General features: G+C 50.7%; 1 protein-coding gene across 1 annotated transcript; it reads left to right on the top strand.

The window, feature by feature from the left end:
• Nucleotides 1-1,309: 1,309 nt before the first annotated feature.
• On the top strand, nucleotides 1,310-24,236 carry RELT (RELT TNF receptor). Its single transcript, XM_036742965.1, has 11 exons — nucleotides 1,310-1,380; nucleotides 4,085-4,198; nucleotides 4,741-4,919; nucleotides 6,232-6,311; nucleotides 10,159-10,419; nucleotides 13,057-13,137; nucleotides 15,506-15,587; nucleotides 16,412-16,669; nucleotides 20,781-20,988; nucleotides 21,561-21,610; nucleotides 21,957-24,236. Exons 1-10 carry the CDS (start codon nucleotides 1,333-1,335, stop codon nucleotides 21,606-21,608), a joined length of 1,359 nt encoding a protein of 452 aa, XP_036598860.1. The 5' UTR covers nucleotides 1,310-1,332; the 3' UTR covers nucleotides 21,609-21,610; nucleotides 21,957-24,236.
• Nucleotides 24,237-26,327: the final 2,091 nt, after the last annotated feature.

The following is a 26,327-nucleotide window of genomic DNA, read 5'->3' as shown; positions in this document are numbered from 1 at the left end:
TCAGTTTGTCTGGTTACTTCCCAGCTTCCTCTGTGTATCTTCCTCTGTATCCCTCTCCCTTCTTGTTACTAAGGTTGTTCACTTTGAAGCCAGACCCCATACCACCATCAATCCTCCCAGTCATTTCCAGGAAAGCAACTGGGTTCACACCCAAAGGAGATCTGGATGGGGAGTCACCCTTCAAAGAAAGAGAGAGAGGTTCTGGGGTGGGGGAGGAATGTGTTCCAAGTCACAGCAAGTTGGGAGGTATAGCAGTGGCACGGGACTGTTATTCAGTCATGTCCAACTCTTCATGACCCCATTTGGGGTTTTCTTGGCAAAGATACTGGACTGGTTTGCCATTTCCTTCCCTAGCTTATTTTACAAATGAGGAAACTGAGGCAGAAAGGGTTAAGTGACTCCCCCAGGGTCACGTAGCTGGCAAGTGAGGCTGGATTGGAACTCCGGTCTTCATGACTCTAGGGCAAGCATTCTATCCACTTTGCCACCTTGCTGTCCAGGATGGTAGCTTGGAGCTCATCAAACAAGATGGCAAACCTTAAAGTGCTGTATGAAGGGCTCTTAATCTAGGGTCTGTAAACTTGTGTTTTTTATAATACTATGTTTATATTTAGTATATTAATATATAATTAACTTAATTAAATATAATCAATATTTTATACATTTTAAATATAACTAATTGTATTTCAATATAATTATTTTCCTTTGTAATCCTACGTATTTTGTTTTATGAATTTAAAAACCTTCCGAGTGGTCCATAGGCTGCCCCAGGCTGCCAAATGGGTCCAGTAATACAAAGGGTTAAGAATTCCTGGGCCATATAAATACTAGTTACTATTGCTGTTATCATCTGTCAAATGAGGGGGTTGGCCCAGCCAGACAGCTTCTGAGCGCTCTTCCAGCTCCGATCCTATGATCTGTTCCAACCCCTTATTTGACAGAAGGGGAGACTAAAGCCCAGAGAGGGGAATGTTCTTGCCCCAGGTAGCACGGCCAGTGAGTGACAAGGCCTAGACTTGAACCAAGACCTCCAGGATCTCCAAGGCCCCTGCCGGCCTCCCCAGCACACCCTGCTGCCTACTCTCAACAGACTTGTTACAGATTTAGAGCTGGAGACCTAAGAAATCATCTGGTGAGAAGCAAAGAGGTCCTGAGGAAGAGACAGACTTTCTCAGGGTCACACAGGTGTTAAATAGTAAAACTTGAGTGTGAACCTTGCTGATTTGGGTGGACAGGTGGGGCTTTTTCTTCCCTGGCTGCTCCTGCCCACCCTGATATCCAGCTTCCTCCCCCCTCTCCTTAGGTCAGCCAGCCCAGCCCCAGAGTATTCTGATGATGAAGTGGCGGAGACTGTGCTGGTCCCTCACCTGCTTCCTCACTGTAAGTTGGGGTGGGTGAAGCTGGGGCCAGGAAAGGGAGTGTCTAGTGGACCTTCTGGTGGTTGAGGGCAGGGTGGGGGTGTATCCTGGGGGATTGAGAGAGATTGCAGGGGCTTTCTGCCCTGGCCTAGGTCACTTAGCCATGCTCAGATCCCGAGATCTGCACGATAGTGCATCTACTCTGAAATTTTCTACATTCCTCCTACTCCTACTGTGCCATAAATAGTAAAGACTTTGAGGGATCACAGATAGATAACATTCTCCTGGGTATGGGTGATGTGGCAACCTCCTGTTTATCCTGCCTCTGTCTGACCTAAGCCAGCTCAGGAATAGGCAGGGACGTGGACAAGATGATACAGACAGGCTTCCTAGGGCTTCCCTCCCTGTTGACTTGGGCCTCCTGTGGGCTGGGCTGGTAAGAAAGAGGAGGAGTCATGGAGTGTAGTCAGCACTGGGAGGGCAAGGAGTGGGTAAAAGGAGCCTGGCCCTGGCATGAGAAAGGTCATTGCTGAGAGTAGATGCCCATCTCTCATCCGGCACTGGGAGCACCATATAGCATTGAATTAGGAGAAGAGAGATGGGATGAGGAGAGAGGAAGGAGAAAGAAACTGAGGAAAGAAGGAAGAGGAGAGAGAAGTATGGATTAGAGCCTTAGACACTCAAGCCTTTAGAGTCTTGGAAATGGAGAGCTTTAGAACCTGTTTTAAATCTTAAAGGTATCTGCTAATTAATGAAGACCAACCTTTCTATTTTATATTAGAGGAAACTGAGGTCCAGAGAGGGGAAGGGGAAGAGGTTGGATGAGAGCTCAGGTCTTCTAACTCCCTGCCCAAGGGTCTTTTCATCATATGGAAAGGAGATGGAGGAAAGGGGAGAAAGAGTGAGGGAGAGAAAGAGAGAGAGAGAGAGAGGAGACAGAAGAGAGAGAAAAAGAGAAAAAGGAAAGAGAGGAGAGAGAAAGAGAAATAAGAGAGAAGAAAGAGAGGAGAGAGAAAGAAGAGAGAAAAAAGAGAAAGAGATGAAAGAGAAAGAAGTGAGAGAGGAGTTAGAAGAGAGAGGGAGAGAGAGAATGGGGGGGAGAGAAAGAGAAAGAGAGCAAGAGTAAGAGAGAGAGAGAGTGCAATGGGGCCCTGAGAAGTCTCTCAGAGCAGATCAGTCTTTCCCAGACTCCCATTCCCACAGTCAAGGATGGGGTTGTCTTGGAACCACAGATGGAGATGGGGTTAGGTCCTCTCCCTGGACCTGGTACCTGGACTTTTGGGTTCTCTTCTTCCCTAGCTTTGACTTCCTCTGTGAGAGTTCTTCTCTGAGATCACATGATCTGAGGAGGGTAAACGAGACTCACACCCAAGAAATAGCCACTTACAACCGAGATAGATGAACAAGTCCAAGTTAATAACAGAGTAAATAGCATCTGCACTGATTGGGGCCATGCAAGGCACAACAGGAATCAGTGAATAGGGTCCTTCTGGGAAGGCTTAGGGTATTAGGGAGAGTATATATGTGTTTATCGGGGGTGGGGTGTGTTAAGTCTGTCACCATGAGTGGAATCCAAGATGCTAAGGTCCAAATCACAATCCCTGTTCTTCTCTCACCTATCCTCGAAATATTACTTGTAAAAGACTGAGAAAGCCCTCTACAAAGGTGGCCCATAAGGCAATGGGATGGGCAGGCATTGGCCAGCCCAGTAGTGGTTCTCAGCTTGGCCTCCCTTTACTGAGGCTGAGTGTGGGCAGTGGGGAGGGAGGGGCAGACTCTGTTGGGACCCATAGTCTCCTGGAATTTCCTTGGGACTTCCTGGTTTGGAGCATCCTGTTGGGGTATAGTCTCAGGTCCCAGATAAATTGAATGGGATCTCTCTTGGGTCTTCATTCCCAGCACTTGGAAGCTCTGTATAGATGAAGAAAGTCCTAGGCTTCTGTCTGGAAGAGGTGGAAGCCTCAATGGGCCAAGGTGATAGGAAAGCAGAGCCCCAGGGTTCATCCATGTCTCTGTTAAAGAGTCATAGACTGACTGCCGGCAGGCCCCTTAGAACATACTGCTAGAACTAAGTGGGCCTTAGAACATAGAATGCCAGATTTACACCAGGTCACATGGACAGTAAATGTTGGAGGTGAGATTTGAAGCTAAGTCCTCTGACTCTGAAGGTGGGGCTCCTCCTGCCTTACTGTTGGTTTGTGTAATGGCAGTAAAACATTCCTCCAGTTTAGGAGGGGATGGTCCATCACTACTTTTCTTGAGTTGTTATTTTGCTGAATGCTTTTGCTTTAAGGTGATAAAAACCCAGAATGTGAGAGCTGGGAGGGGTCTTAGAGCATGGAACAGCAGAGGTGGGAGGGGCCTCATAAGAGAAAGACAGAGCTGGAAGAGGGACTCTTAGAGATCATCTGGTTCAGCCCTCTTGTTTTACAAATTAAGAAACTGAGACCCAGAGAGAGGGACAGACTTGCCCAACTTAAGTTAATGGGTCAGTGGCAGAGCTGAGACTAAGAGCTTGGTTCCTAGCCATCCAGCATTCTGTTTTCTGTACTACGCTCTGAGTCCTTACCCATTCCCCTTCCATCTTAGCACAGAAGGTTCTGTGGGGAGGGCTGAGAAGATTGGTGGCAGCAACGCCTGCTGGGCATAGGCTGGGAATTGGATTGGTGCCTGCTCTCATCTCAGTGTCTGCTGGTGCCAGCCTCCCTTCACCCCTTCTCTCTCAGCTACTCAGCGGGCATCAGTCGTCCTCCCTGTCCTGCCAGGACTCCGAGTACCAGACAGAGGCGGGAGATTGTGCTGTGTGCCCCGAGTGCCCACCGGGAGAGGAGCCCAATCAGGTGAGCCCATGCCTGGCTCCAAGGAACACCTGCCTGAAGGGGAAAACATGCGTGACCCCTGTCCTCAAGGACCCCTCGCTTTGAAGGGGGGAGCTGTAAAGATGGGTGGGTCTGAGAGGGGACGTTTGGCACCTGTCCTCAGAGACCCCTGGCCCTGGTAGACTGGAGAACGGCCAGGACTAATCTAAGATGGCTTCTTGGAGAAGGCGGCCTTTTAGGAGCTGTTGCATAGGGGGAAAGGGATACGGAATAGGGGAGGGGAGCTTTCTGTGGCTGTGGGGTGGCTTTGACTGTCTTTGCCCCTTCTCGGCTCAAGCTCTCTTTCCCATAAAGCTTCCCTTGATTGTCCTCAGCTGCTTAGTGGCCGCCTCCTAAAACTACCTTGTATTTATTTGTATATATGTAAATGTACATCCTGCATCCTACATTCAAATGTTGGTTCCTTGGGCAAAGAATTCTTCCTTTTTTTGGTCTCTGTATTTTTAGTACCTGGCCCACAGTAAGTGCTTAATAAATGCTTGTTGACTGATTTCTCCACATAGGAATGTGGTTCTGGACTGGGACTGGGTACCGTGTGCCGTGCCTGCAGGCCGGGCACCTTTTCGACCAGCCTGGGACGAAGCCCCTGCCTGCCCCACGCTGGCTGTGCCCGGCTGAGGAGGGTCGAGGTGCGGGTGGGGACCACAACCATCGATGCTCAGTGCGGTGGCTGCATTTCAGGGTGAGCATCTTCTCAGCTGTGGAGTTGAGAAGGGTGTTGAGCCTCAGCCCAGGGCCGCTGAGGTAGGGGAGCAAAGGTTCCTTCCCCCAATGGGAGGCGTCATTTGTTGCATTGGAAAGAAAAAAGAATCTTAAATGTGGAGTTGGGACATCTGGGTCTGTGTGACTTTGGGCGAGGCCCTTCCCCACTCCCGGCCTCAGTTTTCTTATCAGTAAAATTAGGATGTTGGACTAGAATCAGTGGTGGGGAACTTGTGTCCTTCTAGGTCCTTGGGTACAGCCTTTTGACTGAGTCCCAAGTTGTACGGAATAAATTCTTTTATTAAGGGGATTTGTTCTGTGAAGTTTGGATTCAGTCAAAGGGCTGCAATTGAGGACCTAGAGGGCCACATGTGGCCTCAAGGTCACAGGTTCCCTGCCCCTGACTAGATGATCTCTAAGGCCCTTTCTGGTTATCCTGGTATCCCGATAGTTCTAAGGTCCCTTCCAGCTCTGATATTCTTGGTTCTCTGTTCTAAGATTTCTTCATGCTTGGACATTCCGTGTTCTATGGGTCACATCTCTCAAACTCATTGGTTTCAGAAGGAAAGAGGAAATCTCAGTGACTTAGGCATTGCTCCATTCAGATCTCTGTTAGGTATTGGGAAAAGAAGAAAAGAAGATTGGGACAAGATGGAGAATTTGGGGCTGTCTTGGAGCCTCGATGACCTGAGGGCTTCTGCTTCTCCCTTAAGGGGGACTCGAGGCCCAGGGAGGATATAGAAGTCTGCCTAGGCCATCCATCCAAACTGGAAACAAGGGCCCACCATGTGCTTCTGAAGAGCGTCTATGCTCCAGGGTGGCCATGTTGGAGGAGTCACTTTTTTGTTGAAAATAATCATGGCTGCCATTTCTAAGGCTGTTTAATTGTTTACAAAGCTCTTTACCCGCATCATCACCACGCCCTCGTTCTTATCCCTGCTTCATAGATGGGGCTAGTAAGATTCAGAGATGGGAAGTGATTTTGCGGCATCCCAGACTTAGAAAGGGACCCCAAAAGGACCCCCAAAATCAACTAGTCCAACCCCTACTAGACAGAAATTCCCCTTTTTATCTTTCTTGGTCTCTAGAAACAGGGAGCTCACTCTATCTGGGCAGCTCATTCCACTTCTGGTCCTGATAAAGCACCCTGGGGTGGGGTTGAGTTCTCTGGGAAGCAAAGGGTGAGAATGGGAGGCCCTAGGGGTGGTTCACGTAAGGGCTAGGTCAGAGGGGACTGCTGGGTTTGAGGTGGGGACGTGGAGCTGACTCTATCCACCTTTGTTCTCCTGCAGGTTTTATGACCCCAGAAGGCACCCAGACACTGAGTGCAGGCCTTGTTCTCGGGCACCAATGGGCACACCTGGCTGTGGGGGTGAGTGTGGGGCTAGCATGGCGGGTATTGGGAGGAGAGTGAATGAGAGAGTAGTGGAGTTGGAACCAGAGAAGCAAAGGGATAAAGAAAAGGAGAAACAGAGGGAGAGAAATAGGGAGAGAGAAAAACTGAGAGACACAGTTTGGTGTTTTATAAATGATTGCTGGTTGACTTGAGTATGAGAGAGGTGAAGACAGAAAGGTGGAGGCAGGAAGAGAGTGAGACAAGAGTAACGAAAACCAGCAAAACCAAGAAGAGGGAAGATGACTCTGTGTGTGTGTGTGTGTGTGTGTGTCTGTCTGTCTGTCTGTCTGTCTGTGTGTGTGTCTGTGTGTGAGAGAGAGATAGACAGACTGATAGACACAGAGAGAAAAGACAGAGACAGAGGCAGACAAACAACGGTTCTGAGATGCCAAGAGAGACTCAGCTGAAGATACCAAAACTGAGTGAGAGACAGAGAAGAGAGAAAAGGAAAACAGTGAAGAAAGCAAGAGACACTTTAGAGAGGGAGGTGTAGAGGGAAAGGCAGGCATGAAGAGAGTCAGAGACACAGAGACAGACAGAGATGGGACACAGAGAGTTTGAGACCGCAAGAGAAAAATGCAGAGAGATAAGACAGAAAGAGACAGATGTGCGGAGAGATGGGGACAGGGAAAGACAGAAAGATGAAGAAAGGCTCGGGATGGACACGGAGGGAGACTGAGAGCTGGAGGTGCAGGGCAGGCAGGCGTGGAGAGGCAAACAAGGTGAGTCAGATGAAGAGAGATTGAGAGAGAATGAAGAAGATAGAGACGGCGATAGGGAAAGAGAAGCAAATCACCAAGCTGGAAGTACGGGGAGATAAAGACAGAGGCTGAAAGAGCGGAAGGAAGAAGGGAGAGCCGGATGGGGGAGAGAGACAAAAGGGAATGGAGACAGAGTGATGGAGAGACCAAGACTGCAGAAGAGATGAGTTAGAAGAGAGAGCAATAGAAAAACTGAGCCCATTGTCCTGAAGGGGCCGTCTCCTCCTCTTTTCCTTCTCCCTCTCCCAAGCTTGAAAGAGAGAGAGCCCTACCCAGGGCCAATGCTGACCCACTTTCAGCTCCTGAATGTGCTGACTCTCCCCACAATCCTTGGGGGGGCAGGAATTAGAAGCCAGCCAGGGCTGAGACAGCAGCTTTCTCTTCCACGACTGAGACATGTCCCTGGGGGAAGAAGGGCCATAAAGGAGCTGGGTACAGAGAGGCAGAATGGGGCTGTGGACGGAACCCTGCGAAGAGAAGCAGGACACTTGAGAGTCCTTGCTCTGCCACTAACTGGCCTGTGACCTTGGGCAAATTTATCCCCCCACCCACCCACCCCATGGACCTCAGTTTCCCTATCTGTAAAATGAGAGTATTTGGATTCAGGTTTCTGATGGCCCCTCCTAGCACGTTACATAGTCCTAGGATAAATTTTTGCCTCTGATGCTGCCTTATTTTGAAGTGTAGAGGGAGACAGTGCCCAAGGTCACACCAGCAGGATGGTACACTGAACTAGAACCCAGGACTTAGAAGGATCACTTCTCCCCTCCATGGGGTCAGGACCTGTCTCTGCAAGTCCCCAAAGTATCACCTCCCCCTTGCAGATAATCTCTGAGATTGTGGAGGAAAGACAGGGACAGTTACCGCCTGTTGAATGTCTGGTCTGTGACTTCCTCCAGCTATGTTGGCCGTCTTTGCTCTGTGTCCAGCTCTGTGTCCCCTGAACTTTATGAAACAAAGTGAGGTCAGGTGGCTATGCTGGTGACAGAGGCCCTACTGGCACATCCCCTCCCCAGGGCTCAGCCCTCACTGTCCTACCCACATGCAAACAGGACACACAGGTCAATGGCAGCCACAGAGCCTCTCACACATGCATACTCATACATGGACAAGCAGCAGCACCACAGATGCACCTGGGCAGCCCAAAGATGCGGGAGAGCAAGAGGGGTCAGAACACTGATCTTGGCATCGAAGGCCCTGGATTTGAATCCTGGCTCGGAGATTTACTTGCTCTGTGGCCTCGGTGAATCATTTTACTAATCTGAGCTCCAGAGAGACGTTGGTGTATATTATTCTCCGAGGTCTCTTACGCAGCTTGAAGATCTATGATCTTGTGACACACTCACTTGCTCACACTCAAACATGCAGGTCTCACACCCTGATGGGGCCATCTGTACACACACACACACACACACACACACACACACACACTCCTTTCTCTCTCCATCTTTCACCTGCTGAGTCACTCTTGGTGGCTGCCACCCTGGATCAGAGCCCAGAGCCTGACGGAGTGGGGAAAATAAGGCCATGTGGGCCCACAGCTCTGAGTGTGTGTGTGTGTGTCTCCCAGGACATGTACCCACTGTTTACAGACAACATTGAAACAGAAACTTACTGTTTCTCGTAACTGATTTGAAGACATTTCTCTGCAGCGAGGGGTGAGGTGGGGAGGGTAGATGTGTTTGTGTGAGAACATTGGGCCAGGGGTTCTAATTCCACCTCTGCTGCTGACTTACTCTGTCTCTTTCCCTTTCTGGAAAAATATATAGCATATATCAAATAAGGGGGTTGGCTAGACAAATCGCTTAGAGTCCCTTGGAGCTTCTAACATTTTGTAACGTTGCCTGTGTCTCTGCGCACAAGGCGACCTATTGAAATCAAGGTTCATTTAGATATTCCAAGGAATACCTCCTGTGCCCTTGCCATGGGACACAGGCCCCTTCTCCATGCCTGGGTGGGCCCCTCTCCTCCAACACAAGGATTACCAGGGAAGAGGCTGACAAACCAAGAGGTGGCTCAGGAAGAGGGTAGGAGGGCAGAAGAGGAGCTTCTGGGAGACACCAAGGGGTGACTGAGAGGGAATTGTGGGGGCAGGGGTGGGGTAGGAGGGTCCCTTCTCCTGGGAGAGCCTGAGGTGGGGTGGTGCCCCCCAAGCAGTCTCTGGGGCTGTTCTGGGCTAGTGTCCCTTCACCCCTTCTCACTAATTTGGGTCTCTTTGTCTTTGACTCTCTATTCCCCATACCTGATCCTCTGCCTCTGTTTCTCTTTCTGTTCTCTCTCTTCTCTTCCTCTGTCACCTCTCTTTTCTCTCTTCTTTCTCTTTCTCCTCTCTTCATTTCTTATCTCTCCTATCTCACCTCTCTTTCTCTTCTTTCTTTCTTCTCTCTCCATTTCTTTTATCTCCTCTCTCACCTCTCTTTTTCTCTCTTCTTTCTCCTCTTTTTTTCTCTCCTATCTCCATCTTTTATCTCCTCTCTCCTGTCTCACCTCTCTTTTTCTCTTTTTCCTCTCTTTTTCTCTTCTCTTCTCTCTCTCTCTCTCTCTCTCTCTCTCTCTCTCTCTCTCTCTCTCCCTCCCTCCCTCCCTTTCCCTCCCTTTCCCTCCCTGTCTCACTCTCCTGGTATGTATTTCTGCCTCTCCCCTTTTATGTCATTCTCCTATCTGGTGTCTCCTTTCAAATGGCCCTCCCTCTGTCTTTGGGTCTCTCTTTCTGCTTACTGTCTCCGTATGTCTCTCCTTTTTCTCTCTGTGTATCTTCTCTGTCTGGCTTTCTCCCTATCCCCCGACCCCCATCATTTTCTTTCTCTTTCTGTGTCTGTCTCTTTGTGCATCTCCTCTCTGTGTGCCTTTGTATGTCTCCTCTCTGTGTGTCTTTGTGTGTCTGCCTCTCTGTGTCTTTCTGTTTCTACATGTCTGTCCCTTTGTCTCGTACTATGACTCTGCCCCGGTTTCTCTCTCCCCCTCTCTTCTTCTGCCTCTGTGTGTCTCTTTCTCTTTCTCTCCTTTCCCTCTGCCCTCTCCACCTGTGTTTCTCCCTGCCATGTCTCTTTCGCTGAGGGCAGAGCCCAGCCTGGGGCGTGGGGGCCGGCAGCGCCGTAATGTGGAGGCCGGCATGGGGCCCGAGGTCCGCCCCTCAGAGAACGGCACCCAAGCAGAGGTTCCTGAGGAAGCCGCAGCCCAGTACGCTGTCATCGCCATCGTCCCCATCTTCTGCCTGATGGGTCTGCTGGGGATTCTGCTCTGCAATCTTCTCAAGAAGAAGGGCTATCACTGCACAGCCCACAAGGACGGCGGGGAAGAGGCTGGGCTTGAGGGCAAGAACGGTGAGAAGAGGGCTCCAGAATCCTGAGTGGGGGAGACACAGTCTTGGGGAGCTGCAAGTCTGAGCCTGGGGAAAAGTGCCCTGCCTTTGGTGTGTGTGGGGAGACTCCCGGTCAGAGGAGGTGGTCCAACTTCTCTCCAGGTGTGCCTGACCAGGGAAGGGGGAGCAGCTGATGGTGAGGATGAGATACTGATGGGAGGACCAGGTGGAGGTGGGCTGGAGACACCAGGATACTCTAGTCTGGAGCCCAGGAGAGGCATCAGGCTTAGACCTAGGAGTCCTCAGCAGAGATGAGCTCGCCCACAGAGAGAATTTAGAGAGAAAAGATTAGGGCCCAGGATGGAGCCACACAATTAGAGGGAAGGAGAAGAAGATGAACTTGTAAAACAGATGGAGGAGGAAAGGGTGGACAGCTAGGAGAACCGAGAGAGGGCAGGATGTCACTGCAAGAGATGGTGTCAGGCAGGAGAAAGATGAACAGCAGCGGCGGTACCAGCTGTAGCCAAGAGGAGGAGAAGGAGGAGGAGAAGGACTGAGAAAAGGCCCCTGGATTTGGCGACAAGGAGGGCCCGGGGGACCTTGGGAAGAGTGGTTTTAGTGGCATGTTTGTGCTTAGAGAGAGTAGGCAGTGAGGAAGTAGATGACTCTTCCAGAAATTAGATGGCTTAAAAAACAAAAAAGGAAATTAGATGATGAAGAGACACCTGGGGGAGAAATGGAGCAACAGCTTACAAACTTCTGAGTCCTGGGCCCTTTTAGTGCTAAGGGATTCCAAGTGCAGAAGTTCCTAGGGGGCCAAAGTTTTAGGGGACTGAAGGTTTTAAAGGCCCTAGGTTCTAAAGTTCTGAAAGTATTAGGTACCAGACTTGGGAGGCAGGAAGACCTGAGTTTGAATCCTGACTCAGATGCTTACTAGTTGTATGGCCCCAGACAAGTCACTTCTCTCTCTCAGCCTCTGTTTCCCCATATGTAAAAATGGGAATGATAATATGAAATTCAAATGAGATAGCAGAATTTTCAAAAAGAGCTTTAATGGTGCATTTTAAAATGTCTTTAAACAGCTTGGGGCGGGAGAGGTGGCAGAATTCTATGAGTCTGACAATCTGAGGCTCTAAATGGTCCCAAGTCAAAAGTTCTGCCTGGCTGACAGCAATTTCCCATGGCGGCTGAGATCAGGAATATGGGGCTCAGAGGAATGGGGACAGTTTTCCCTCTACCTGCCTGAACCCCTTCTGGGGAAGGGGCTGAGGAAGAGGAGGGAGGGTCCTAAATGGATTAGCACAGTCTCCAAGGCAGAGCAAAGGCTCCCAGGACCTGCCCCTCAGAACCACATGGCATAGGGGCCCTAAGGGAGCTGAGCGAACATCTCCTCTGACTTACCCAAAGTCACTCATCCAAGTCAGGGACAGAGCTAGAATGAAAACCCAGGCCTCATGCTTCCTGGCCAGACTCATTTTCCCCCAGCCACCTTTTGGCCTAAATTCATCTGTGGGCCCTAAGGCCCAAGCAGCATCAGCAGATGAGTTGATTGTATGTGTGCTAGCACTTTTGTTCCCAGCCGAATGGCCTGTTTATTTCACTGTAGGCTGCTGTCCTCATCAATGCACATTAACATAATGCAATACTGTTTGACCCAGGCAAAAAGAGAACCATTATATTTGTGTTCTGTTTACAGACAGAATTGGGGTGCTTCCAACCACCTGAGAACCCCTTCTTTCTCGTACTGCCTTTTGATCTGCTAAGAGCCCCTGATGTGGGCCTGAGAGCAGGAACGCCATTACTGGGGCCATCGACTCGTGGCCTCGGCCTTCCTGTACATTAGTTCATCTGTAGAGGGAGACGCAGGGTGACCCATTTAAGGCTGCCTCAGCTGAAGGCCTCTCCTGAGCCGGAAGGCCAGCTATCCTTTGGGTGGGTGGGTGGGTGATATGGAATGTCAGGATTCTCTAAGGGGAATTCTGGGGCCAAGTGTGTCCGAGATTAACTCTACAGCTGTTGAGGAAGATTCCCCAGCTGTCTCCTTCCCTGGAGAACAGCTAATAACACCGCCCCCATCCTCCCACATCTCTGCTGCCTAGGAAGGATTGGCTAGGAGACACAGAGAGGAAAGACCTTCTTTCTCTTCGGGGAGAGGGGGAGTTCATCTTGCCCTTATGGGGGAGGCATCCAGCCATCTATCCCCAAGGCCACATTACTGTGGCAGGGAGAAGTTAGTTCTCTGGGGAATGAGCCTAAGAAAGATTCTAGCCATGGCTCTGCTGCTGATTCACTTGCTGCTTTTGATGAGTCCTGGTGGTTGTTCTGGGTCTCTACGGACCCCTTTCAGGCTCTGCCATTCCGTGAATCTGTGCATCCTGATCCTATGCTCTGGGCAAAGGAACCACTGTAGCTACAGGGGTGCTGCTACCCCATCCCCACCCCAGGGATCCAGACTAATGCCCATGGAGGGAGCCTTAAGTTGGTTGTGTAGGGAAGAGACAGAGGCAGGAGAATGCCAGCTCCGAAGCCTCAGGGACCCCCACATACCGAGTGCTCACTCCAGCCTTGGCATTGAGCAGACTGGTTCCCTGCCCAGGCCTTGAACCCTGTTTCCATCACGTCCCTCCCAGTCTCCTAGACTCTTGTCTTTCTTCCCCAGGGGCCAACCCTGCGTACCGAATGGATGACCCCAACGAGGACACCATTGGGGTCTTAGTCCGGCTGATCACAGAGAAGAAAGGTGAGGCTGGGGAAGGGGCTGAGGTGTCAACTGTCCCCTCCCCCCACCCTTTAAACCTTGGGGGCTCATTAAGGTACTCCACTCTACCAGGACCAGTCACTGTGGGATAAGTGGAAGTGCCCTGGTGGGAACACAAATTAGGGAATTGGGGTCTGTCTTGTTGATTCAGCACCAGTTATTCAGTTAAGGAGAGGAAGCAGTTCCTGCTGTCTTGCTGTGCAGGTATATGAAACCTGGCCCCCTCCTGATTCTGCCAGGGGAGAGGGGGAAGGAGGGGACAAGCATTTATTAAGTTAATGTAAATTAGTTATTTCATCAAATTAATTATTAATAATAGAATTATTAATTTATTAAGCATGTATTAATATTTATTAATACATTAAAGTACTTTGTAAATACTATTGCATTTGATCCTGGAAGGCAGGTGCTATTATTATCTCTATTTTACAGATGAGGAAACTGAGGCAAACAGAGTTAAGTGACTTGCCCAGGGTCACCCAGATAGTAAGTGTCTGAGGTTGGGTTTGAACTCAATTCTTCCTGACCCCAGGCCCAGTGTTCTGTGTGTTGTGCCTAGCTCCTAGCAGTAATGGTGATGGTTAATAGTGGACATTTTGAGGTTTACCAAGGTGTTTTCCTCGCTACAGCCCTGTGAAATAGGTAGTCCTGGTGTTATCATCCCCATTTTCCAGGGCCTGAGGAGACTGAGGCATGGAGAGATTAGATGATTTGCCCAAAGCGATTTCCTAACTCCCAGGCAACGTTTGCCTCAGTTTCCTCACTGTGCCATGCATGCTGTCTGTGTCTGGCATGCCATGGCGAAACCTGGGACCAAGACAGCACCTTCTGAAGATGCTTCCTGTCTCATCAGCTCTTTGTCTGAGAAGGGGCCATTGTGCACAGACCATGTTCTAGCCCCTAGAGTTAGTGCCAAGTTTAGATATCTCCTTGTGTGCCTGGTGGGTACTAAGAGTGTGGTGCTCTGAATGGGAAATCAGGAGGCTTGGGCTCTAACCTGGGCTTGGTCACTGCCTCATTCTGTGACCTTAGCAAAGTCACCGCTCCTGTTGGGCTTCGCTTCCCTCCTCTGGAAGGTGTGGGCACTGAGCTTCTGAGTTCCTTCCAGCCCTGGGATCCTGTGAAAAAGAGCTGGAGACAGAAACACTTCAGTGTGATCAATAGCCAGGGTCTGGGGGTTCCTGATAGTCAGTGTCTGGGGTTCCCAATAACCAGGGTCTTGGTATTCCTGATAGTCAGGTTCTGGGGTTCCCAATAGCCAGGGTCTAGGGTTCCCAATAGGTAGGGTCTGGGGGTTCCTGATAGCCAGGCTCTGGGGTTCCCGATAGCCAGGGCCTAGATAGCTAGGGTCTGGGGGTTCCTGATAGTCAGGGTCTGGGGTTCCCAATAGCTAGGGTCTGGGGGTTCCTGATAGCCAGGGTCTGGGGTTCCCAATAGCCAGGGTCTGGGGTTCCCAATAGCCAGGGTCTGAGGGTTCCCGATTGCCAGGGTCTGGGGTTCCTGCTGGAGCCATACAATCTCTGCCTTCCAGTTTCTGAAATGCTGCCCTAAGGCAGCTGGGTGGCACTCTCTGCAAAGCTTGGAATCAGGAAGAACTGAGTTCAAACTCTGCTTTAGGATTTACTAGCTGGGTGACTGAGTAAGTGGGTTAATCTCTTTCAGTCCATCTCTTCATCTGTGAAATGAAAGGAGTGGGACTTGGTAGCCTCTAAGGTTCTTTTAAGCTCTCCATCTCTGACCCTTTGTCCTGTTGGCCCAAGAGGGGAGCAGGACCAGTTGAGGGTGGAGTCACAAGGGAGGGGGAACATCGTAACAGCTGGAGCTATACCATATGAGAATGGGCTTCTTCCATCAAGTGATCAGAGCCCCATTGCTGTAGGTCTCCAAAAAGGATGCTTCTTCTGTGGGATTAAGCTGGGATGGAATCTTCTCCTAACCTACCTCCCATGAGGGCAGCTAGGTGGCACAGTAGATAGTCTGCCAGCCCTGGAGTCAGGATGACCCAAGTTCAAATCTGACCTCAGACACTTACTGGCTGTGTCACCCTGGGCAAGTCACTTAACCCCATTTGCCTCAGTTTCCTCATCTGTAAAATGAGCTGGAGAAGGAAATGACAAACCACTCCAGTATCTCTGCCAAGAAAACCCCAACTAGGGTCATAAAGAAACCAACCCTGTCTCTGTGACTTTTGTGCCTCTGGGTGAGGAGGTGGGCATCAGTGGCTGGTGCCTGAACAAGGCCATAGATCTCCTGGGTGCTGAGCCAGAGAGCCTCCCGGAGAGGGGCTGGGGGAAAGGGACGCAGCTGGGAAGACCAGGCCCACCCTGACCTGTGGCCCTTTGCTTCCCAGAGAATGCGGCCGCCCTGGAGGAGCTGCTGAAAGAATACCACAGCAAACAGCTTGTGCAGACCAGCTACAAACCTTTGCCCAAGTAAGCCAGAGGCCATCAGCGATGGGGAGGCGAGCCTGCGGGGGAGACGAGAGCTCAGCTCGCCTCCTCCTTTGTTGGCCATGCGTGTTTTTAACCAGCTGCCTTGTTCCTTTGCTTCACTTGGACCTAGTTCCTTTGGCTCTCCTTCCCTCCGGCTTGTTTTTTCTCCCCTCCTGACTTCTCGCCTCTGCTGCCTGACTTGGTTTGCTGCTGGTGCCTGCTTTCTCTTTGTGGTCGTACTGTCCCTTGTGGTTCCTCCTGTCCTCTGCTGCCTGGATTCTTGTAGGCCCAGGCTCCTTGGGGGAGCTGGATGTAGATGGGGCAGAGGGTTTGCTAGTATCGTCCAGTCCTTGCTGTTTTCTGGGGATTCAGGGAAGGACAAGAGCAGTTGTTTTTCCTCAAGGGAACAGGAGTCTCCCTCCCTGTGGCATGGGTTAGAGACAGGGAATGCTTGGCCTCAGGAGTTGGGTAAGGTCATCGAGGCCAGGCTGGTGGGGAAGGGCACTGTGCTGAGGCTGTTTTCAGCTGGAGGGGCTGTTTAAAGGGCCCTCTTCCTTCCTTTTCCTTCTCTTCCTCCTCTTTTCTCCTTTTTCCTCCCCTTCTTTTCCTTCTTTTTTCTCTTCCTCTGCTTCTTCCCTCTATTCTCTCCCTCCCTTTTCTTTTCTCCCTTCCTTCTCTTTCCTCCTCTTAACTCCTCTTCTCCTCATCTTCTTTCTCTTCACTTGGGGTACAGTCATATTGTCTCCAGGTGTCTGTGGGTAGAGGCTCTAGGGGAGAAGCAGGCAAAGCCTGAGGTTACTCTAATCCCTTCGTGTTCTTCCCAGGCTGACACAGGGCCCTCCACCCATACCGCACATCTGCCAGCACCAGCACCACCTGCACACAGTGCAAGGCCTGGCCTCCCACTCCGGGTCCAGCTGCTCACGCTGCAGCCAGAGGAAGTGGCCCGAGGTCCTGCTGTCCCCCGAGGCAGCTGCAGCCTCCGCTCCCACACCCAGTGCATTGCCACCCCGAGGTGGCAGCAGCAAGCCCCCTCCTAAGGGGAGCCGCCCAGGGGAGATCACCATCCTCTCCGTGGGCAGGTAAGTCCAGGGCCCCTTGGGGAACGGAGCAGGGAGAGGAACTGGGATCACTGGTGCCAGGGGAGACTTTGGATACAGAAGAAAGAGTTTTCGCTCTGGAGGCATTCAAAACCTGCCTTTGGAGCTCACTTGTATGACTTAAGGCACTTAAACTCCCTGCGCCTCAGTGTCATCATCTGCAGGATGGGACCAGTAATAGAACCTCCCTGTGAGGGCTGCAGTGAGGCTCCAGTGAGGCTATTATAAAAAGAGGGGGCCAGACTAGCCAGCCTCTGAAGCCCCTTACATCTCAGGGCCTGTGATCCCGTATACTCAGGGTGGGGGCTATAGCTGGCCTGCGCACAGCTGAAGAACAAGGGGACGTGGGGATTGAAGGTGGAGGGCAGAGCCGAGGCTGCTGACTGACAGGTGGGAGTCCAGTGTCTGCTACGTGTATGCCCTTGGGAAAGTCATTTCCCTTGGTGAAATGAGGCGATTGGACTAGACAGTCCATGAGGCCCCTTTCAGCTCTCACAGATTCCATGACTATAGGCAGGGTCAAGATTAAAGAGGAAAGGTCAGTGAGGTGGCGCAGTGGATAGAGCACCAGCCCTGAGTTCAAATCTATCCTCAGACACTTACTAGCTGTGTGACCCTGGGTAAGTCACTTAACCCCAACTGCCTCTGGGGCGGGGGGAAGGAGGGAGAGAGGGGGAGAGAGAGAGAGACTAAAGAGGAAAGAAATCGGGGGGCAGGTCAGCTGGGAGGAGTGAAGGACCTGGGGTCAGATGGAGTGAGGCAGAGTGAGATGTAGAAGGACAGAAGCCCAGGGTCCAAGGCCACCCTTCGTACAGTTTGGATTTAGAGACAGAGCCCATGGAATTCAGCTCTGCTGTTTGGCCAGGAGCTGTCTAGTCCTTCCTCTGTGTCTCAGGCCAATCCATTTCTCTCTGCAGGGCAGACTCTTTACTGCCCTCAGCCTGGGGCTCCCTTGTGACATCTGGGAGAATCCCCCTTGCTCTGCTACTTACCACCTAGTTGTAGTCCTCAGGGAAAACTGCTCTCCCGCTTTGTACCTCAGAGCCCAGGCTCCTCCTCTATCAAAGGAGATTGGACCAGGAGGTGCTAGAGCTTCAGTTAGGCACGCTGGAGAGGGATTGTATAGGACGTACGCTGACAATCTTGTGTGCCTGCATGAGTCTCCTGTGCACCAGATGGGACACATTTGTGGCCGCATGTGTGTGCCTGATTCTCCCAGCTCTCGTACAGCGAGCTTTGATTACTCAAGCGAACAATAACAAAGCACCTCACTCTGCCCCTGCCTTCACTAGCACAGCTTTCTTTCCAAAGCCTGGCTTGGCGAATGGCAACTGCTATGGAGATTTTCTTTCCAGAGGTATCTGAGTTCTTTGGCCAGAATGTACAGTCTAATAGCAATGCTTCCTCTTGGCCTAATCCTCCTAAGTTTGCTTCAAGTCCCAAAGGCCCAGTTTCAGCTGGAGACGAGGGATGGGATGTTGAAGTTTGTCAACCAGGAGAAGGAGAATGGAGACTTTGAGTTTTGGAAGAATGCTTGAGCGCCAAACTGGGGGTGGTTGTTCTTTTTGGTGATGGGTGTTTTTTTTTAATTAGAGCATTATATTTTTTAAAAAATCTACAGAAGGGAGTTTTGTTGATAAGAGTGGGGGTTAGTGAGCTGGAACAAACACTGGACATAGAGGCCAAGAGCTAGAATTCTTTCTAAACTTGGCTCTGCTCCTTACTAGCTGTGTGTCTTTGGAGAGCCCCTTCAACTCAGGAAGCAGCTATGAAGCACCCACTATGTGCTAGGCATAAGGGATACAGAGATAAAAATGAAAGAATTAAAAAAAGTCTGTCCCTTGACGAACCTTCAAGGGAGATAAAATTTCCCCTTCTATTGGGAGGACACAGTATTTTTTTTTTTTTTTGGTTTGGAGAGGCAATCAGGGTTAAGTGACTTGTCCAGGGTCACAAAGCTAATAAGTGTCAAGTGTCTGAGGTCAGATTTGAACTCAGGTCCTCCTGACTTCAGGGCCAGTGTTCTATCCACTATGCCACCTAGCTGCCCTGGGAGATGAGTAAATTTAAGATAATTTTGGGAGGTAGCAATCAGTGAAATCAGGATGACCTCCCTGTAGAAGGTGGTGCCCACACTGAGCCTTGAAGAAAGCTAAAGATTCTAAGGGAAGGTGAGTAGGAAGTCCATTCCAGGGATGAGGAAGCAGCCAGTGTGAATATCCAGAGAGAGAGGGAATGCTGAATCTGGTCAGGATGAGGCCAATCTGGCTAGAACATAAACCACATCAAAGGTAGTAATGCAAAATAAGGCCAGAAAAGTAGGATAAAGTCAACATTGTGAAGTTGGTGAGTTTGTATTTTCTCCTAAGGGAAGCAGAGAATCAGCATAGACTCTGGAACAGAAAAGTAGCAGGTCAGATCTGTACTTCAGGAAGATTTCTTTGGCAGCTGAGTCAGAGGATGGATTGGAGGGGGAAAGACTGAAGGCAGGGACCAGGGGGCTAGCACAATGTCCCACATGAGGCGGCGAGGCCTGAGCTAGAGTGGTGTCTGTGTGAGCAGAGAAAAGGGGACCGAAACAGATGTTGGGGAAGTAGAGATGACAAGATGATAGAGGATGAGGCAGAGGGGGGGAGTGGAGGATGACCTGGGCAAGTGAGGGGCATTTGGGGGGTGGCAGTTTAGGGAAGAAAGTAAAAGTTCCATCTTGGACGTGTTGAGTTTGGGACACCCGTAGGATATCCAGGTGGAGATGTCCGTGATTTAGAACTGGAGCTCATCTGGGTCTGGCCACCTGCATTTTTGAAGAGGACCATGACATCAGAGGGATGATGCCATGACTTGTAAATGAATGAGATTTGAGTGAGGGAGGGCTGTGCAAGGTCACCAGCCTCACTTTCTCCTCCAGAGCCATCTAGATCCAGTGACCAAATATTCATTAGGATGACTGGAGATGGCCCAGGATGCAATGGGAGACTGTGTGTGTGTGTGTGTGTGTGTGTGTGTGTGTGAGAGACAGAGAGAGACAGAGAGAGAGAGAGAGAGAGGGAGAGGGAGAGAGAGAGAGATGCATTGAGATAATAGTTGAACCCAAAGGAACTGTGATTCCAGCCCCCTCATTTTATAGTGAGGAAGCTGAGGAACAGAAAGCATAAGTAACTTCTTTAGAGGGTCTCACAGCCAGAAAGTGGCTGAGGGAGGATTCAAACCTAAGTCTTCCTGGCTCCAAGTCCACTGTTAATGGTGATGCCCATTTCCAGATCCCTCACCTCTTTCTAGCTCTTCCCTCTCTCCTCTTTGCCCTGTGTCCATGCAGTTCTCCAGACTCTTGAGAGTGTATTTGCTTGGGTTTTTCCCAATGGAGGAGAAAATACAGAGATTCAGAAATAACACGCTAGGGGAAGGAAGTATCTCAGCCACATAGGCACATTAATATGTCCTGGACTATTAGGCCCCTAAACTTCTAACCTCACCCTGAACTTCAGAGGCCCGGTCCCAGTGTGCACCAGCTGGATCCTGTTTAGACCAAGGAAGCCATCAGGCTTCTCATCTTGGCCCCAGATGAGACTGGCTAATGAGATAAGGAACTGGCAGAGCAGTCAATGGGGAGTTGGCTCCACTGGCAGCAGTTTGGGATGGGGGAGCAGGGGACAGGCTGTTATCCAGTGCATTTGATTCTGTGGCCGAATCTCCAGTTTCCTGGCCTCTCTCCTCCCCCCATACTGCTTTTATAGGATCATGAATCTAAAGCTGGAAAAGTACCTGAGAGGCCATCTACTCTTAATTCTTTCGATTAAGGCTCAGAGGATAAGAGGGTTGGCCAAGGTCACACAGAAACAGATTGGTCTAGTTGAGCCTTTTTTCTTTGAGACCACAAGGTTTTTGTCTCCCCATGATTCTAACCTAGGAGTGGGGAACCTGTGGTCCTCTAGGACCTCAAGTGCAGCCCTTTGACTGACCTTCCGTGAGGTTTGGGTTCAAAGAGCCACACTTGAGGACCTAGGGGGCCACATGTGGCCTCAAGGCTGCAGGTTCCCCACCCCTGCTGTAACCCTACTACCCCTTTCATGTATCTCCCCTCTCTTTCCTCCAGGTTCCGTGTGGCCCGAATCCCTGAGCAGCGGCCAAGCCCACCACCCCCAGAGGTGAAAACCATCTCAGAAACCAGTGAGGAGGGGGAGGCGGCTGAAGCTCCTCCACCTGGGCTCCCCCCTGAGAACAGGGCCCTTCTGGGCAGTGGTGGAGGGAGACCCAAATGGCTGAAGACCCCAGCATCTGGGGCAACAGAGGGCAAATCAGAGGTGAGCTGGGTGATAAGAGGGCTGGGGCATGGGGTGTGTGTGTGTGTGTGTGAGCTGATGGTGGGGAGGGGGTGGTCCACAGGACCCGGTCCCTGAGAGCAGCCACCCCCAGGCTCAATCAGGGGCCAAGGATGTTGGAAAAGGAGCTTTGGTCCAGCCAAGGCCTCCCAGAGTTCCCAGCTCCCAGTAGCCCCACATGTTTTCTCTGCCTGTGGTGTCCTAGCTTATCCCTTGCTTCCTACTGACTCCCAGGGGAGGTGTGTTTATCTTTCTGTGAATCAGGCCCGGATTGAAGTTAGAAGGGCCATCACTTCCTGTGCTCACACAAAAAACAGTATTAAGTACTTGCTGCATGTGAACTTAGAAGAGGCAGGTTTTAACCAACTTGAGACTCAGTTTCCTCTTCTGTAAAAGGAGGGCATTGGATGACATGAATGATTCCCCTGTGCTAAGCCCCAGGCAACACAAAGTGAAATATGAAACAGCTTCTGCCCTCGAGGAGTTTGCGCAATTTGGGGGCCGGCCTACAACTGCTCCCCCATTTCTGATCTTTGTTACAACTTCTCCCCTAGGAAAATCGATACGTGGTCAGACTGAGTGAGTCCAACTTGGTCATCTGAAGGTAATGTAGCACTGGGAGTCCCTGCACTGAGGGGGAGATAGCCTGCCCTTGGGGAGTCCACCGTCTTAGGAAATAGTGTTTTTAGAAACATAGAAAGAAGCAGGAAAGGCTTCCTGGAAGTGGGGGAGGGAGAGAGAAATGGGCTGAACCTTGAGAGATCCGGGCCAGGGGAAAGCATTGCAGGTGAGAGGTAGAGGGGTGGCAGTGAGTGAGTGAGTGAGTGCTGCTGGCTTCTGAGCCTCTCCCCAGGGCAGGGGTGAGGTAGGGATTCTGTGTCCTAGGTGCTGAGAGCAGCATCACTTAAGAGTCTGTCTCTGTCTCTGTCTCTCTCTTTCTTTTTTTACAGGTGCCCTTATGATCTGCTCAGGCCCAGGGCCCTGTGAGACATTGGAGCCTGGGAGTTGGCAGCAACCAGAGGCCCCGGGGGGCTGTCCTCCAGGCCCCTACACCCTGGGCAGCCCCAGTGAGCTCTGGGAAGTGGGCAGTGGCAGGGGAGAGAGCTCACTTAAGCCTGAGCTACCACAGGCAGCTTATTTTAAAGGAAAAGAGGATCTTGTCCAGGGAAGAGAGGGAAGGAGATGGCCATACTTGATGAGGAGTGGGCTGCCCTGTCTCCTTACCCTGTTCCTGCCCCCCCACCCCCCATCCCAGCATCTTCTCCATGCTAGCAGCAAGTCCCTTCCTGGTCATCTGGTCTTTCCCTTGCTCTGGACAGGACACCCAACCCAGCTTCCTGGGTCCTCAAAGATGACATAATTCACACCCAAGTGGGGATCTCCTGCCCAATGCTTCATAGATGGGACATCTAGCCCCAAGTAAGGGTCCCTTCCCTGGTGACCCATAGATAGGATCTATCTATCCATCCATCCCCATGCAGGGGTTTCCAGGAAAAGCAAAGGGCTCAGCCACATCTTCATCTCCCCTATACTTCATCTTATCACTCCTTGGCCCAGGAAGTGGCAGTCAGGAAATATAGGGGGAAGAATAAATGGTGGGGGTCCACTGTCACAGGATGTTAGAGCTAGGATCATCAAATCCAGTCACTGGGTAAGTGAGAAGATGGGCCCAGAGAGAAGAAATCTTCCAAAGGTCACAGTGAGTTTGGCAGAGCCAGGACCAGAACTTGGGTCTCCTGACTCCCCGGCCAAAGGCCCTTTCCATTGCCCTATAGTCATGGGGAAAGAGGTCCTACCCACCATGCCTCCTCTTCCCTCCCCCATCCCCCCACTCCCCAGCACCTGGTCTTAGTCTTCAAGATGGGGCTTGTCCATGGGAAGAGATTTTGGTGGGGTTTAGATGGGAGATCTGAGGAGAAGGGACTTAGCGTTTGGGCTCACATCCCAAACTCTGATCCTTTACCTCTCTGTTCCTCAGTTTCCCCACCTGTAAAATGAGAGGTTTCTTCCAGTTCTAAGTCTCTGATCCTATGACCACTCCCGGCCATGGGGCTTGTGGTAGAAGTCTAGTTTAGTCCCTGAGGCTGCTGGGAGGGGAGGCAGCCACGGAGCAGAAGGAACTCTCAGGAGACCTGGGTTCTGGGTCCGGTTTTGCCTCCCTTAATTTGTGTGGGCCTGTTTACTCCTGTGAAATGAAGGGCTGGACTTGGTGGTTTTTAAAAAGACCCCTCCAGCTTTGACATTTTGAACCTAACCCGCTGTCTGTCCACATCATACATTTTACCTCTGAGCTCCCATTTGCCAACTCCTGCTCTGCTCACTGAGCCACAAACCCCCACCCATATCTGGAAAGGAAAAAATGTGACTTAGGGTGGCACTTGAGAGGTTTCCCCTGCATTTCCCTTGGAAGGCGACCCCTCATTGTTCCTAGTAGGACCCACAATGCCCACTCTCCCCAGTAGAGCAGGCAGAGGTTTGCTTCTCTCTGCTTGGGGGCAGGGGCAATTTGGGGTCCATACGGTATAGCTCAGCTCCCTCCCCTTCCTCTCCCTCAAGGGGGATCAATAGCTCTATTAGATTCCCCAGCTCGCTGCTCTTCCCCCTACTCCCCACCAACCCAACCCAGGGCCTTGCTTCTGCACGAGGAAGGGGGGTGCCTTAATGCATGTCAAGCAGCCCCCTCCACCCCGCCCCCCAGGGGTGAATGGCTGTTTTTAAATTTAAAAACCAAACTTGTTCTGTGTTGTCAGCTGTAGTTTGGGGGCCCCTGTCCTACCATGGCCCATTTTCTCCTCCCTTCCCCTAAAATAAGTGCTTTAGAATCCCCATGGCTCAAAGCCCTGGCCAGTGCAGTCGTAAGGGAAGATGTGGGCTCTAGGTGCTGACCACCCCAGTTATGACACCCCTGGCTACACCTTGTCAACTTTCCCTGGGCCCCTGACTTGCTTTCTCTCTGTCCAGTTTGATCTGTTGTGTTCTCTGTTTGCTCCCAGGAGAGAAGTATGGGTGATCCAGGCAGCGTCTGGCACCCATCCGTCCCGTCTATTTATGTGGGTGCTGTGCGGGTCACGGCCCCTGCTGTCACCTCCCCTCCCCTGGTGGGGGGTTGGGCCCTGAAGTTTGGTAACTCTTATTTATTGAATTTGAGTCTTTCCTGTCTCCTGTCTACCCCTCTTACGCATCCTCATCCCCAGTTTCTTTAAGTTGGATAATAAAAATATTAGAAAGTGATACTGTGTGGAGAAGTCTTTGTCATACCTGGCGGTCTCTGATAGTCCCCTACACATTCTCTCCGGGTCGAAGTTGCACACACAGGGACTCAGGCTCCTGCTCCCTCCTCCACATGATCCAATGTATGGGGGCGGGGGCCAGGGAAATACCCATGCAAAAATGTGTCCAGGAATCTCCCTTTACAGCCTCTGACAGGAAGTTTGAGAGAAGATTGGGGCCACATGATGATCGGGGGGGGGCTAGGGAAATATTCACACAAACAATGTGTCCAGGAAACCCCTTTACAAGAACAGGACAGGTCAACCAGTCCATATGGATGCTCTTCTTCACCCCATGGGCCCAGATTTGTGCTCAGCCTCATCCTGGGCCTTGGCACGGTGGATAGGGTGCTGGGCCTGAAGTCAAGAAGGTTGATTTTTGTGAGTTCAAATCTGGCCTCAGACACTTACTAGCTATGTGACCCTGAGCAAGTCACTTAACCCTATTTGCCTCAGTTTCCTCGAGAAGGAAATGGCAAACCATTCCAGTATCTTTGCCAAGAAAACCCCAAATGGGACTGCCAAGGCAGACTTGACTGAAACGACTGAACAATAAACAGCAGCTAACTACCACCATAATGAAACAAGGAGTAATCAAAAATCTAGTACACATTCAAATGTGCAACTGTACCTTCAGTATGTAAATATGACCGGGGAACGAAGGGAACCTTTCATATCAAGTTGACTAGAAGCTCAGAAGCTGCTAGAAGGATTCTGGACTTTAGAAAGGCTTCTAAGCAGCTGGTTATCATGTCAATGGTAGTGATGGTTTTGATAACTAACAGAGCAAAAGGGTAGAGCAGGGGGCAGGTAGCAAGATATCTGGGTATATGAATGCAAGGCACCAATATTAAACAAGTTACATGATTGGGAATCACGCAGTACTTTCAAAAAGAGGTATGTGTGCATTGGACCAGATACCTGCCAAGTCTCTCCCAGCTCAGAGAGTGTGAGGTTTTAGGAGAAGTAATAGGGAGGCCTCATTCAGGATATCTAACGAACCCAAGGGACTAAGAACATTTAGCTCGGAGAAAACGGAGAAGGTAACGGTGGAGAAAGGAGCAATGTGGGAAGTTATGGGAGGAGATTTTGACTTCCCTAAGTACACACTTCCCAGCAATGAAAGAGATTCCCTAATGGAGCAAGCTATCTCTAGATATGAACAAGAGGTATTCAAGCAAGAGATTAGATGAAGCCTGTTAGGGAGGATGTCTTGGCTGGAGTTGGGAGGCACTGCCCAAGAAGACCCTTCAGGATCTGAGAGTCTTCTCTTGACCTAGGAAGAAGAGAAGGCTAGGGCTAAAGACCAGGCACTGTGTGCTTGGGTGGGTACACTTCCTTTTAGCCTGAAAACAACCAAGCAGTCTGAGAAGCAGCTTCCTGAAGGTATGCCCACAGAAGAAAGGGCTTCCACAGCTGAGAACTTCCTGAAGGCCGCTAGATCAGGCTGGTGGGTCTCCTCGGTACTTCTTCCCCAGGCCTGCTGTCCCCACCAGTCAGCACCAGGCAGGAAACAAGAAGTCCAGGTGTGTGCTGAGGGGGGTAGGTGTAAGTCCCAAGCTTAAGCTATTCATTGCCAAGTTTCCTGGGGCAGTGAGGATGGGAAGGAGACTACATTTTAGGGAAGGAATGGTGCACATGAGACTAGTTAGCCCTTTTAAGGTTTGCAAAACACCTTTGTGAATGAAATAATCTCTTTTGTTCCTTAACGACAACCTTGGGAGGTAAGAGCTAGAGTTATCTCAGTTTTACAGATGTGAAGCCTGAGGATCAGAGGTGAGATGGCTTCATCGGGTATACATAGCTATTAACCGTCAGAGGCAGGAGTCAACCCCACATGGCTCCAGACTCACGAGTCCAACATTTTCCATTACACCAACCACACTGTATAAAGGCATGACTATCTGAGTCAATGAGTGCGTGTGATTGTGCAAGTAGGTATAGTATTTCAGCCAACCTAGAGGCAGTATAATAGCTGATGGAAGGGCTGTCACATAGAAGAGGGATTTAACTGGTTTCATTAGGAACTAGAAATGAGAAGGATAAGTTACA

This window comes from Trichosurus vulpecula, chromosome 2, assembly GCF_011100635.1.
Source record: "Trichosurus vulpecula isolate mTriVul1 chromosome 2, mTriVul1.pri, whole genome shotgun sequence".
NCBI classification, from domain to species: domain Eukaryota; kingdom Metazoa; phylum Chordata; class Mammalia; order Diprotodontia; family Phalangeridae; genus Trichosurus; species Trichosurus vulpecula.
This window is presented reverse-complemented; position numbering and strand designations above follow the sequence as displayed.

Excerpts from the sequence above, each read along its gene's own strand:
- RELT (XM_036742965.1), top strand. The coding sequence starts at position 1,333 with ATGATGAAGTGGCGGAGACTGTGCTGGTCCCTCACCTGCTTCCTCACT. Across the intron at positions 10,420-13,056 it reads TGGGCTTGAGGGCAAGAACG|GGGCCAACCCTGCGTACCGA; the intron begins GTGAGAAGAGGG and ends TTTCTTCCCCAG. Across the intron at positions 15,588-16,411 it reads AGCTACAAACCTTTGCCCAA|GCTGACACAGGGCCCTCCAC; the intron begins GTAAGCCAGAGG and ends TGTTCTTCCCAG.